This window comes from Macaca nemestrina, chromosome 17 (assembly GCF_043159975.1).
Source record: "Macaca nemestrina isolate mMacNem1 chromosome 17, mMacNem.hap1, whole genome shotgun sequence".
Lineage (NCBI taxonomy): Eukaryota > Metazoa > Chordata > Mammalia > Primates > Cercopithecidae > Macaca > Macaca nemestrina.
Window position 1 is genome coordinate 20581108 of NC_092141.1, and position 13956 is coordinate 20595063.

Sequence of the window (13956 nt, forward strand, 5' to 3'; positions counted from 1 at the left end):
AAAGTTATTTTAAAATATGCAATTATTATTGACTATAGTCTCACCTTATTGTGCTATCAAATAGTAGGTCTTATGTGTTCTTTCTATTTTTTTATATCCATTAACCATCCCCACCTCCCCTCACCCTGCTGTATCCTTCCCAGCCTCTGATAACCATCCTTCTACTCTCTATGTCCATGAATTCAATTGATTTGAGTTTTAGATCCCACACATAAGTGAGAACACATGATGTTTGTCTTTCTGTGCCTGGCTTGTTTCACTTAACTTTATGATCTCCATTTCCATCTGTGTTGTTGCAAATGACTGGATCTCATTCTTTTTTATGACTGAATCATACTCCATTTTGTGTATGTATCACATTGTCTTTATCTATTTGTCCTCTGATGGACACTTAGATTGCTTCTAAATCCTAGCTATTGTAAACATCGCTGAAGCAAACATAGGAGTGCAGATATCCCCTTGATATATTGATTTCATTTCTTTTAGGTATATACCCAGCAGTGGGATTGCTGGATTATGTGGTAGCTCAGTTTTTAGTTTTTTCAGGAACTGTTCTCCATAGTGGTTGCCCTAATTTATATTGCCACCAACCATGTACAAGGATTTCCTTTTCTCCACATCCTCACCAGTATTTATTATTGCCAGTCTTATTAAATTTTTTTCTATAGAGTTGTTTGAGCTCCTTATATATTCTGTTATTAATCCCTTGTGAGAGGGATAGTTTGCAAATATTTCCTCCCATTCTGTGGGTTATCTCTTCACTTTGTTGATTTTGTCCTTTGCTCTGCAGAAGCTTCCTAACTTAATGTGATCCCACTTGTCCATGTTTACTTTGGTTGTCTGTGCCTGTGGGGGTATTGCTCAAGAAATCTTTTCCCAGGCCAATGTTTGGAGATTTTCCCCAACACTTTCTTGTAGTAGTTTCATAGTTTTTGATATTAGATTTAAGTCTTTAATTTATTTTCATTTGATTTTTGTAGATGGTGATAGATAGGGGTCCGGTTTCATTCTTTTGCTTTTGGATATCTAGTTTTCTCAGCACCATTTATTTGAAGAGATTGTCTTTTCCCCAGTGTACGTTCTTGGCATCTTTGTCAAAAATGAATTCACTGTAGGTGTGTGGATTTGTTTCTTGGCTCTCTATTCTGTTTTATTGGCCTGTGTGTCTGTTTTTATGCCAGTACCATGCTGTTTTGGTTATTCTAACTCTGTAGTAGTATTTGAAGCCAAGGAATGTGATTCCTCCAGTTTTGCCCCTTTTGTTTTGCATAGTTCCAGCTATTCTGAGTCTTTTGTGGTTACTCATAAATTTTAGGATTACTTTTTCTATTTTTGTGAAGAATGTCACTGGTATTTTGAGAGGGATTGCATGGAATATGTAGAATGGATGTTTTAACAATATTGATTCATCCAGTCCATGAACATGGAATACTTTTCCATTATTTGGTGTCCTCTTCAGTTTCCTTCATCATTGTTTTTTTTTTTTTTTTTTTTTTTTTGAGACGGAGTCTCGCTCTGCCACCCAGGCTGGAGTGCAGTGGCCAGATCTCAGCTCACTGCAGGCTCCGCCTCCTGGGTTCACGCAATTCTCCTGCCTCAGCCTCCCCAGTAGCTGGGACTACAGGCGCCCGCCACCTCGCCCGGCTAGTTTTTTGTATTTTTTAGTAGAGACGGGGTTTCACCGTGTCAGCCAGGATGGTGTCGATCTCCTGACCTCGTGATCCGCCCGCCTCGGCCTCCCAAAGTGCTGAGATTACAGGCTTGAGCCACCGCGCCCGGCCATTCATCATTGTTTTATAAAGTTTCCTTATAGAGATCTTTCACTTCTTCTGGTTAAATTAATTCCCGGGTATTTACTATCCTATGTGGCTGTTGTAAATGGGGTTACTTTTTTTTATTTCTTTTTCAGATTGTTCACTGACTGTTGGCATATAGCAATGCTACTGATTTTTGTATGTTGATTTTGTATTCTGCAACTTTACTGAATTTGTTTATCAGTTCTAACAGTTTTCTTGTGAAGACTTTAGGTTTTTCTAATATAAGATCATATTATCAGCAAAAAAGGATCATTTGACTTCTTTCTTTCCAATTTGGATGCTCTTTTTAGTTTTCTCTTGTCTAATTGCTTTAGCTAGGACTTCCAGTACCAGGTTGAATAACAGTGGTGACAGCGTGCATCTTTGTTGTGTTCCAGATCTTAGAAGAAAGGCTTTTTCAGTTTTTCTCCATTCAGTATGATACTAGCTGTGGATCTGTCTTACATGACTTTCATTATGCTGAGATACACTCTTTCTATATCAAGTTTTTTGTTTATTATAAAGGGATGTTGAATTTTACCAAATTATTTTTCACTGTCCATTGAAATTATTATATGGTTTTATTCTTCATTCTGTTGATAAGATGTGTCATGTTGATTGATTTGCATATGTTGAAACATCCTTGCATCTCAGGGATAAATCCCACTTGGTCATGATGGATGATCTTTCTAATGTAGAATTTGGTTTGCTAGTATTTTGTTGAGGATTTTTGCATCAATATTCACCAGAGAAGTTGTCCTGTAGTTTTTCTTTTTTACATGTGTCTTTGTCTGGTTTTGATATCAGAGTAGTACTGGCCTCCTAGAATGAGTTTGGAAATTATCCTTTCCTTCTCTGTTTTTTGAAACAGTATGAGGAGGATTGGTGTTAGTTCTTTTTTAAATGTTGGGTAGAATTCAGCAGTGAATTTATCAGGTCCTGGGCTTTTCTTTACTGGAAGACTTTTTATTATAGCTTCAATCTCATTATTTGTTATTGGTTTGTCCAGCTTTTGGATTTCATCCTGATTCAATCCTGTCAGGTTGTATGTGCCTGGGAATTTGTCCATTTCTTCTAGATGTTCCAATTTATTGGCATATAGTTTCTCAGAGTAGCCACTAATGATCCTTGAATTTCCACAGTATCAGTTACAGTGTCTTCTTTTCATTTCTATTTATTTAGATCCTCTCTCTTTTTTTCTTAGTCTGGCTAAAATTTGTCCATTTTGTTTAACTTTTCAAAAAACCAGCTTTTGTTGCATTGATCTTTTGTATGTTATTTTTCATTTCAATTTCATTTATTTCTGCTCTGATCTTTATTATTTCTTCTACTATTTTGGTTTGGTTTACTATTGCGTTTCCAGTTTATAAAGATGCATCATTAGATTGTTTAATTTCTGTGTATTTGTGTAGTTTCCAAAATTCCTCTCGCTATAGATTTCTACTTTTATTCCATTGTGGTCAAAGAAAGTGCTTGATATTATTTCAATTTTTTGTATGTTCTAAGACTTGTTTGTGACCTAACATATGATCTATCCATGTGCTGAGGTAAAGTGTGTGTATTCTGCAGTTCTTGGGTGAAATGTTCTGTAAATATCTGTTGGACTCATTTGTTCTATAGTGCGGTTTCAGTTTAATGTTTCTGTGTTGATCTTCTGTCTGGAAGAGCTATCCAGTGCTGAACATGGGGTGTTGAATCCTCCAGCTATTATTGTATTGGGGCCCATCTCTCTCTTTAGCTTTGATAATATTCCCTCTATATATGTGAGTGCTCCCATGTTGGGTGTGTATATATTTAAAATTTCTATAGCAATTGCCTTAACTTTGTCCTCATGCTTTCTAACTTTGTTGTTTCTATTTATATCTTACTGTACTGACTATGTCTTGAAAACCTGTTGTGGTTATTATTTTGATTGGTTCATTATTTAGTCTTTCTATTTATAAGACTAGTTTATACACCACAATACAGTGTCATACTATTCTGAGTTTTTCCAGACCTTTTGGAGCTTCATTGCATGTTGTTTCTTTTCTCTTGCTTCTTTTAGGATCCTTTCTTTATCCTTGATCTTCAGGAGTTTGATTATTAAATGCCTTGAGATACTCTTTTTTTTGGGTTAAATCTGCTTGGTGTTGTATAGCCTGCTTGTACTTGGATGTGATATCTTTCTCTAGGTTGGAGAAGTTCTCTGTTGTCACCCCTGTGAATAAATGTTCTACCCCATTCTTGTTCTCTACCTTCTCTTTAAGGCCAATATGTCTTATTTGGGGCTATTTTGTAGATCCTGTAGACATACTTTATTGTTTTCTTTTTCTTTTGTTTCCTCTGACTGTATTGTCAAATAAGTTGTCTTCATCTCACTAATTCTTCTGCTTGATCCATTCTGCTATTAAAGGACTTTGATGCATTCTCCAGCATGTCAGTTGTATTTTTCAGCTCTGGAATTCGTGCTTGATTTTTAAATATTATTTCAATCTCTTTGTTAAATTTATCCAGTAGAATTCTGAATTTCTTCTCTGTGTTATCTTGTTTCTTTTAGTTTCCTCAACACAGCTATTTTGAATTCTGTGTCTGAAAGGTCACATATCTCTATTTCTCCCAAATGAGTCTCCAGTGCCTTATTTAGTTCATTTGGTGAGGTCATGTTTTCCTGCATGGTCTTCTTACTCACAGATGTTCATCTCTGTCTGGGCATTGAGGAGTTTGGTATTTATTGTAATCTTCACTATCTGGGCTTATTTGTAGCCATCCTTCTTGGGAAGGCTTTTCATATATTTGAAATGACTTGGGTGTAACAATCTTTAGGAGACATCCCAAGCCCAGTAATGTTTTGGGTTCATGTAGACTTGTACAGGTGTTACCTTGATGGTCTTGGGAAAGATCCAGAAGAATTCTCTTGATTGCCAAGCAGAGACTCTGATTCTGTTCCCTTACTTCTTTCCAAACATAAAGAGTCATGGTCTCTTTTCTGAGCCACCTAAAGCCTAGGGGTAGAGTGACAGAAGCAGCCCTGTGGCCAACACCACTGTGACTGCATTGGGTCAGACCTGAAGCCAGCACAGTGCTGGGTCTTGCCCAAGGCCTGCCTTAACCACTCCTTGACTACTGCCTATGTTTGCTCAAGGCCTGGGGGCTCTACAGTCAGCAGGTGGCAAAGCCATCCAGGCCTGTGTCCTTCCCTTCCAGGTGGCAAGTTCTCCTGGTCCCTGGGTGGGTCCAGAAGTGTTGTCTGGGTGTCAGGGACTGGAGTCAAAACCTTAGTTAGAAGTCTACCTGCTATTCTTTTGTATTGTGGCTGAGCTGGCCCTCACACCACAAGACACAGTCCTTCCTGCTCTTCTCTCCCCTTTCCAAAGGCAGAGGAGCCTCATGCTGTAGCCACCACCGCCCCAGCCATGAGAAGTACTGCCAGAAACTGATGCTTCCTTAAGGTCAAAGGTCTCTTAAGTCAGCTTGTGGTGAAGGCTGCCTGGCCTGGGATTCATGCTTCAGGGCAGTGGGCTCCCTCTGGCCCAAGGGAGGTCCAGAAATGGCATCCAAGGGTCAAGTCCTGGAATCTGGGACCCCAAGAGCTCTCTTGGTTCTCCACCCCTTTGAGGCAGTTTTGGCACCTGGTTTTTGGTTCTTATAAAGGTATATTTTTTTCTGTGTAGATAGTTGTTAACTTGGTGTCATTGCTTAGGGGTTACCATCAGTGGTACTTTCTCTTCTGCCATCTTTCTCCACTTCCTAATCAAGTATTCCTTTTAACGTACAGAATATTTTAAAATTCTCATATGGATAAACCGATTAGTCTTCCCTTTAAACTTCTGCCTTTGGGATCTTATTTAGGTTTCTCCTACCCATGTCATACAAATATTTATAATATTTTTTCTTATTCCATTTTTAACTTATTTTTGTTTTTTTTTAGAATAACAAAACTGTTATCAATTAATCATAAAAATGCTGAAGTGGCATATAAATTTCTGTATTGGATATGTATTTTTAAAATTATACCAATGAGATGGGGCAATTCTGTGTTACATTACAACACACATTTTGGCCATTAGACAGATGAAGCACATTTTCATTTGTAAATACATGATTTGTGCTTTTTCTTTTGTACAGTTCCTATTTATATTCTTGCCCATTTCCCCACTGTATTTTATAAGTTCTTAGTAATTTGAATGAACTACATATATTCTAAATGTTATCTTTTTGTTTTACATACATTGCAAATAATTCCAGTCTGTCAGTTGCCTTTTAACATTATTTATCAATATTTTGCTTAAAAGGGAGGTTTTACTTTTTAGGTAGCAAAACTTGTTCATTTTTAACTTCATGATATTTGTATTTCATGTCATAAGTCAAAGGCATTACTTACTGCAAGGATATAAAGAATTACTTTCTTATAGAAATGATTTTATTTTTACATCAAAGTCTTTATGTTAGTTGACATTTATTATAGGTTTTCTCAAGTTCCACATACCCAACTTTCTCAAAACAATTTCATTCTCTACTGGTTTCAAATGCTCCATTTGTCATCTTTGAAATTCTTATCTATAAGTCATGTCTGACTGTCACACTACTGCCATGAATGTGTTTTGTATCAGCACAGTACTCTAGGATTATAATATCCTCTTATAACCAGTAGAAGCAGACCTCTACTCCCTATTTTTCTCTTTCTTTTCTTTTGGCCAAAAGTAGCTATTTCTGCATGTACTTATTTTTTATATAAACTTTGAAATAGTTTATCAAATCACACACAAATTGCCATCTGATTAAAATTTCAGTCTTTTTAGTTATAAATTTTGGGACAAAGGTCCTCTCTTTTTTTAAGTTTTCTAATTCAGGATTTAGGTTTAGATTTAGACTCTCTGAAAGTTTTCTTGACTGCTTCAAGTGTATCTTATACATTTCTTACTGCATTTCTGTAAATTCGATAGCTATTTTACCCATTGTGATTATAATCCAGTTTTCTTTTTTCTGTTTGTATATAGCATATATCAAGGAAAGACATTGACTTTTTTCAGTATTTACTTTGTTTTCAGTCATGATCATGTTAGCCTCCCTATATGAGTTCTTAAATGTTTCATCTTTTTCTTTGCTCTTAAAATTTTAAGTGACATATAATTTATTTTTTGAAGTCTGGTAGAACACAGGTATAAAATGAAATGAGCTTGATGTTCTTCTCTGGGATCTGTCTTAAATTTTATAAAAGTTTTCACAACAATTTTTGAGTTAATTAAATTTGGAGGTTGCCAAAAGAAGCCTCATTATTTTCTTCTTCTACTTATAAGTCAAAGAGCACAATTTTGTGTCATCTGGTAGTTATTCTTGGAAATCCTGTGATAGTATAGGCATAAAATACAGTTGGGCAATTTTATTATTGCATATTTAGGGCCAGATACAGCAAAGACAACATCAAGAATAGTAATTCAATGAAGCAAGACATGAATGTAAGTCATGGTTGCATAAACAAAATATTATTCTGAACAATATTTTAAAATAATCAATAACCATGATCTTTAAATACTCACCTTAGAATGTTGTTTAAAAATTCAAAAACTTTCAAGAGTTTACCAGAAATACAGAGTTTCCACACTATTTTGTTGTTAAAAGGGAATATCTGTTAGCTGGGCACAGAATCATTTCATCACAATATAAAAGAAAATTCAAAGTATAATTTCACTCTTTGTTTGTAATCCATATAACAATTTATATTGTATTCATAAGCTTTTTTAAAAGATGGGCAAATCCACTAATATTGAGTATAACATAATATTTCTTCTTTAACTTATACAAACTTTAACAATTAGTGGTAGTATATTTTTATATGTTTAGACATGCATAAGTTGATAAGTATGTAAATGCATAATGAAATTAAAACCTTAATTTTAAGATATAATTAATCATACTTGAATTTAAAGTACATGTTACATGTACCTTTTTATGTAAATTACCGTTTTTAGTAAATTAACTTCCCTTACCATTATCTTTGCTAGTATACATATTAATGTTTTCTAATTATTATACCAACTGTAGTCTTTATATTTTTATTTATAATTAGTTTTTTTTAATGTGAGCCTCAGGTTGAATTATTATATCAACTATAGTCTTATTATTTTTATTAATTACCAGCTTTAATTCAAATTATAAACTGTTGTTTTCTTCAGACACAGAGAAAACTAGAAAGAAGACAGGAATCCAAAAACTGCCTAATTTTTTAAGTACACATTTTAGATTATCTTTATAAATGTTAAAGTAACAAAACACATGCCTATATTAAATCCAGTGCATTTGGACATTCTCTTGATTTGTAAATCATTTGATAATATATAAGGATAGAGTAAATTGGAACATGTTTATGACTAAAGTTTAATATTTGTGGTGACTGTTATGTATATTTTAAAATGTGTTAACCCTTACTGAATTTTTTTTCCTTTAAGAGGTTCAGCCTAAATCTTCTCCCCTTGAATATGGCCTAGATTTACAGCACATTTCTAATGGGTAGAAAAAAGTGGATGTGACAGTTTGTGACTTAGGAGATGAGGTAAGGAAAGGCACTACAATTTTCCCCTCCCACCTTCCTCTGGAACCAACTGCTCTAGGAAAAGCCAACTGCTACTTTGAAGCAGCTTTGTGAGGAGGTCCATGTAGCAAGGAACTGAGAGGCTTTTAGCTAACAACCATGTGACTGAGTCATTTTGGAAGTGGACCCTCCAGCCCCAGCCAAACTGTCAGATGATGATAGCCCTCCCTGGCTGACATCTTGACTGCAACCTAAAAGGCTTTATGAAAACTCCAGAAGCCATCAGTACCCCAGGCAAGTGCAAAACCAAGAACAGCTGCCATGGGTTAGAAATGGGTTAGAAAAGCTGTTGAATTTCAGCCCTTTCCCCAAGTGGGCACTGTTCAGTGTAACCAGGAGAAAATGTTCAACTATTGGCTTCTCCCTTGGGAGTAGAAGAGAAGAGGGGAACGGAAGTTTGACAATCTGGCTTTTCTTTTTTTTTTTTTTTTTTTTTTTGAGACGGAGTCTCGCTCTGTCGCCCAGGCTGGAGTGCAGTGGCCAGATCTCAGCTCACTGCAAGCTCCGCCTCCTGGGTTCACGCCATTCTCCCGCCTCAGCCTCCCGAGTAGCTGGGACCACAGGCGCCCGCCACCTCGCCTGGCTAATTTTTTGTATTTTTTAGTAGAGACGGGGTTTCACCGTGTTAGCCAGGATGGTCTCGATCTCCTGACCTCGTGATCCGCCCATCTCGGCCTTCCAAAGTGCTGGGATTACAGGCTTGAGTCACCGCGCCCGGCCGACAATGTGGCTTTTCAGAGTGCTACCTGAGTGCCTGATTTCTGTCTTGCATGACTTGGAGTGCTAAACGGGAATCCATCTCTTTGAATAAGTAGGGGCTGCTGAGAATAAAGGCGATCTCAGCAGCCTGTTGCAGCACCAGAAGACCTGCGGGACTGCAGACAGACGCCAGAAGGAGTAAGAGATTTTGAGCTTCTGAAAAAGAAACAAGCAAACATCCCTGATTGGAAAATTACATGTACACGTCCAGAGAAGATGCAGCCCTAAGGAGGTTAGAGAAACTTCCGGAATATATAGCCAGGCTCATTGGTGAGGGTCTTACCTTGTATAAAGCCAGTCATGAGAAAAATGATTTTTTTTATAATTATCTTTTTTTATTCTTTTTGTTTTAATTATTATATTTTAAGTTCTGGGTACATGTGCAGAATGTGCAGTTTTGTTACATAGGTTTACACGTGATTTGCTGCACCCATCAACCCGTTACCTACATTAGTTATTTCTCCTAACGTTATCCCTCCCCTAGCCCCCTGCCACCCAACAGGCCCCAGTGTGTGATGTTCTCCTCCCTGTGTCCTTGTGTTCTCATTGTTCAACTCCTACTTATGAGTGAGAACATGTGGTATTTGGTTTTCTGCTCTTGTGATAATTTGCTGAGAATGATGGTTTCCAGCTTCATCCACGTCCCTGCAAAGGACATGAACTCATCCTTTTTTATGGCTGCATAGTATTCCATGGTATATACGTGCCACATTTTCTTTATCCAGTCTATTATTGATGGACATTTGGGTTGGTTCCAAGTCTTTGCTATTGTGAATAGTGCTGCAGTAAACATATGTGTGCATGAGTCTCTATAGCAGAATGATTTATAATCCTCTGGGTGTATGCCCAGTAATAGAATTGCTGAGTTAAATGGTATTTCTAGTTCTAGATCCTTGACTTAAAACTGGAATTTACATTCAAAAGGGAAGCAGAGCATAAAAGTTTGGAAAATTTGCAGCCTGGCCATGTGGTAGAAAAGACCATTTTTAGCAGAATAATTCAATCAGCCTGTGGAGCAACCACACACTGGATGTTTTTGCCCAAGTATAAAGGAGCCAAGTGCTAACAGCCAAGGCAATGGGAGAAAGACCTCAAAAGCATTTCAGAGACCATCACAGCAGGACTTTTTCTTTTCTTTTTTTCCTTTTTGAGACGGAGTTTCACTCTCATTGCCCAGGCCGGAGTGCAATGGAACAATCTCGGCTCACCACAATCTCCGCCTCCCGGGTTCAAGCGATTCTCCTGCCTCAGCCTCCCAAGTAGCTGGGATGACAGGCATGCGCCACCATGACCAGCTAATTTTGTATTTTTAATAGAGACGGGGTTTCTCCATGTTGGTCAGGCTGGTCTCAAACTCCTGACTTCAGATGACCTTGCCTGCCTCAGCCTAACAAAGTGCTGAGATTACAGGCGTGAGCCACCGTGCCCGGGCTAGCAGGCCTTTTTCTTTCTTCCCCTGAGACCTAGATGGACTTAACTATTTTGTGGGCCAGTCCTAGGGCCCCACTGTCCTGTGCAGTCTCCAGATACTGCTCCCCACATCTTAGCCACTGCCACCCCTGGAGACTTTGGACTTTCGCGTTAATGCTAGAATGAGTTCAGACATTTGGAGACTTGGGTAGGCATGACTGCATTTTGCAATGTGAGAAGGACAAGAGATTTGGGAGGGGCCAGGGTGAAATGATATAGTTTGGATATTTGTCCCAACCCAAATCTCATGTTGCATTGTAATTTCCAGTTCTGGAGGTGGAACTTGGTGGGAGGTGTTTGCATCATGAAGGCAGATTACTCATGGCTTGATGTCTTTGTGATAGACTTCTTGTGAGATCCGGTCATTTAAATGTGCATGGCACCTCACCCCAACTCTGTCTCTCTCTCTCTCTCTCTCTCTCTCTCTCTTACTTCCTTTATTGCCATGTGATGTGTCTGCTCTACCTTTGCCTTCCACCAAGACTAGAAGCTTCCTGAGGCTTCTCCAGAAGCAGATGCCACTATGCCTCCTGTATCGCCTGCAGAACCGTGAGCAACTAAATCTTTTTCTTATAAACTACTCAGCTTCAGGTATTTAAAGCAGTGGAAGAACAACCTAACGTAGGTAGTATGGCCATTTTATGATATTGATTATTTCAATCCATGACCCATGGAATGCTTTTCCTTTTTTTTTTCTTTTTTTTTTTTTTGATCATCTGATTTCTTTCAGCAGTGTTTTGTAGCTTTCCTCTTCACTTTGCTGTATGCCTAGGCACTTCAATTTCATGTAGCTGCTGTAAATGGGATAGTGTTCTTTATTTGACTCTCAGCCTGAGTGTTATTGGTGTATAGAAATGCTACTAATTTTTGTACATTGATTTTGTATTCTGAAACTTTCCAGTTGTTTATCAGCTAAAAGCCTGAAAAGTACAATAACAAAGTCTGAAATTGAGTCAGTAATGAAAATAGCAACCAAAACAAGCCCTGGACCAGATGGATTTACTGCCAAATTCAATCAGATATTAAAAGAAGAACTGGGACCAATCCTAATGAAACTATATCAAAGATAGTTGCAAAGGACGCTCCTTTCTTTCTTTCTTTCTTTCTTTCTTTTTTTATTATACTTTAAGTTCTGGGATACATGTGCAGAACATGCAGGTTTGTTACATAGGTATACACGTGCCATGATAGTCTGCTGAACCATCAACCCATCATCTACATTAGGTATTTCTCCTAATGCTATCCCTCCCCTAGCCCCTCACCCCCCAATAAGCCCCAGTGTGTAATGTTCCCCTCCCCATGTCCATGTGTTCTCATTGTTCAACTCACACTTGTGAGTGAGAACATGCAGTGTTTGGTTTTCTGTTCTTGTGTTAGTTTGCTGAGAATTATAGTTTCCAGCTTCATCCATGTCCCTGCAAAGGACATGAACTCATCCTTTTTTATGGCTGCATAGTATTCCATGATGTATATCTGCCACATTTTCTTATCCAGTCTATTACTGATGGGCATTTGGGTTGGTTCCAAGTCTTTGCTATTGTGAACAGTCCCGCAGTAAACATGCATGTGCTTATGTCTTTATAGCAGAATGATTTATAATCCTTTGGGTATATACCCAGGAATGGGATTGCTGAGTCAAATGATATTTTCTGGTTATAGATCCTTGAGGAATCTCCACACTCTTCCACAATGGTTGAATGAATTTACACTCCCACCAACAGTGTAAAAGCATTCCTATTTCTCCACATCCTCTCCAGCATCTGTTGTTTCCTGACTTTTTGATGATCGCCATTCTAACTGACATGAGATGGTATCTCATTGTGGTTTTGATTTGCGTTTCTCTAATTACCAGTGATGATGAGCTTTTTTTCATATGTTTGTTGACTGCTTAAATGTCTTCTTTTGAGAAGTTTCTGTTCATATCCTTTGCTCACTTTTTGATGGGGTTTTTTGTTCTTTTCTTGTGAATTTGTTTAAGTTCTTTGTAAATTCTGAATATTAGCCCTTTGTCAGATGGATAGATTGCAAAAATTTTCTCCCATTCTGTAGGTTGCCTGTTCACTCTGATGATAGTTTCTTTTGCTGTGCAGAAGCTCTTTATTTTAGTTAGATCCCATTTGTCAATTTTGGCTTTTATTGCCATTGCTTTTGGTATTTTAGTCATGAAGTCTTTGTTCATGCCTATGTTCTGAATGGTATTGCCTAGGATTTTTATGGTTTTAGATTTTATGCTTAAGTCTTTAATCCATCTTGAGTTAATTTTTGTATAAGGCATAAGGAAGGGGTCCAGTTTCAGTTTTCTGCATATGGCTAGCTCATTTTCCCAACACCATTTATTAAATAGGGAATCCTTTCCCCATTTCTTGTTTTTGTCAGGTTTATCAAAGATCAGATGGTTGTAGATGTGTGGCATTGTTTCTGAGGCCTCTGTTTTGTTCTATTGCGCTATATATCTGTTTTGGTATCAGTACCATGCTGTTTTGGTTGTTGTAGCCTTATAGTGTAGTTTGAAGTCAGGTAGCATGATACCTTCAGCTTTGTTCTTTTTGCTTAAGATTGTCTTGGCTATGTGGACTCTTTCTTGGTTCATTATGAAACTTAAAGTAGTTTTTTTCCAATTCTGTGAAGAAAGTCAATGGTAGCTTGATGGGGATAGCATTGAACCTATAAATTACTTTGGGCAGTATGGCCATTTTCATGATATTGATTCTTCCTGTCCATGAACATGGACGGTGTTTTCATTTGTTTTGTGTCCTCCTTTATTTCTTTGAGCAGTGGTTTGCAGTTCTCCTTGAAGAGGTCCTTCACATCCCTTGTAAGTTGTATTCCTATGTATTGTATTCTCTTTGTAGCAATTCTGAATGAGAGTTCACTCATGATTTGGCTCTCTGTTTGTCTGTTTTTGGTGTATACGAATGGTTGTGATTTTTGCGCATTGATTTTGTATACTGAGACTTTGTTGAAGTTGCTTATCAGCTTAAGGAGATTTTGGGCTGAGACAGTGGGGTTTTCTAAATAAACAATCAGGTCATCTACAAATAGGGACAATTTGACTTCCTCTTTTCCTAATTGAATATGCTTTATTTCTTTCTTTTGCCTGATTGCCCTGGCCAGAACCTCCAATACTATGTTGAATAGCAACGGTGACAGAGGACATCCACAAAAGAGGCTCCTTTCTAACTCATCTTATGAAGCCAGCATCAACCTGATACCAAAATCTGGCAGACACAATGAGAAAAGAAAACATCCAGCCAATATCCCTAATGAATATAGATGCAGAAATGCTTAACAAAATACTAGCAAGCTGAATCCAGCAGCACATCAAAAAGTTAATTCACCATCCCAAGTAGGCTTTATTCCTGA

The 13956-nt window shown here is 37.6% G+C and overlaps 1 protein-coding gene across 13 annotated transcripts in view; it reads left to right on the forward strand.

Annotated features, from left to right (window-relative positions):
* The first annotated feature begins 1549 nt into the window (after nt 1-1549).
* The window catches only part of LOC105493322 (contactin-associated protein-like 4), a 78196-nt gene continuing 65789 nt past the window's right edge, over nt 1550-13956 (forward strand). The window contains exons 1-3 of one of the 13 annotated variants that reach the window (XM_071082517.1): nt 1550-8598; nt 9180-9355; nt 11081-11142. In XM_071082517.1, the coding sequence (XP_070938618.1) occupies nt 9321-9355; nt 11081-11142 (97 nt within the window). In that variant the 5' untranslated portion in view covers nt 1550-8598; nt 9180-9320. Of the gene's footprint in view, nt 8599-9179; nt 9394-11075; nt 11143-13956 lie in introns of all 13 variants that reach the window. The other 12 variants (XM_071082525.1, XR_011615496.1, XR_011615494.1 and 9 more) reach the window with 12 other exon arrangements.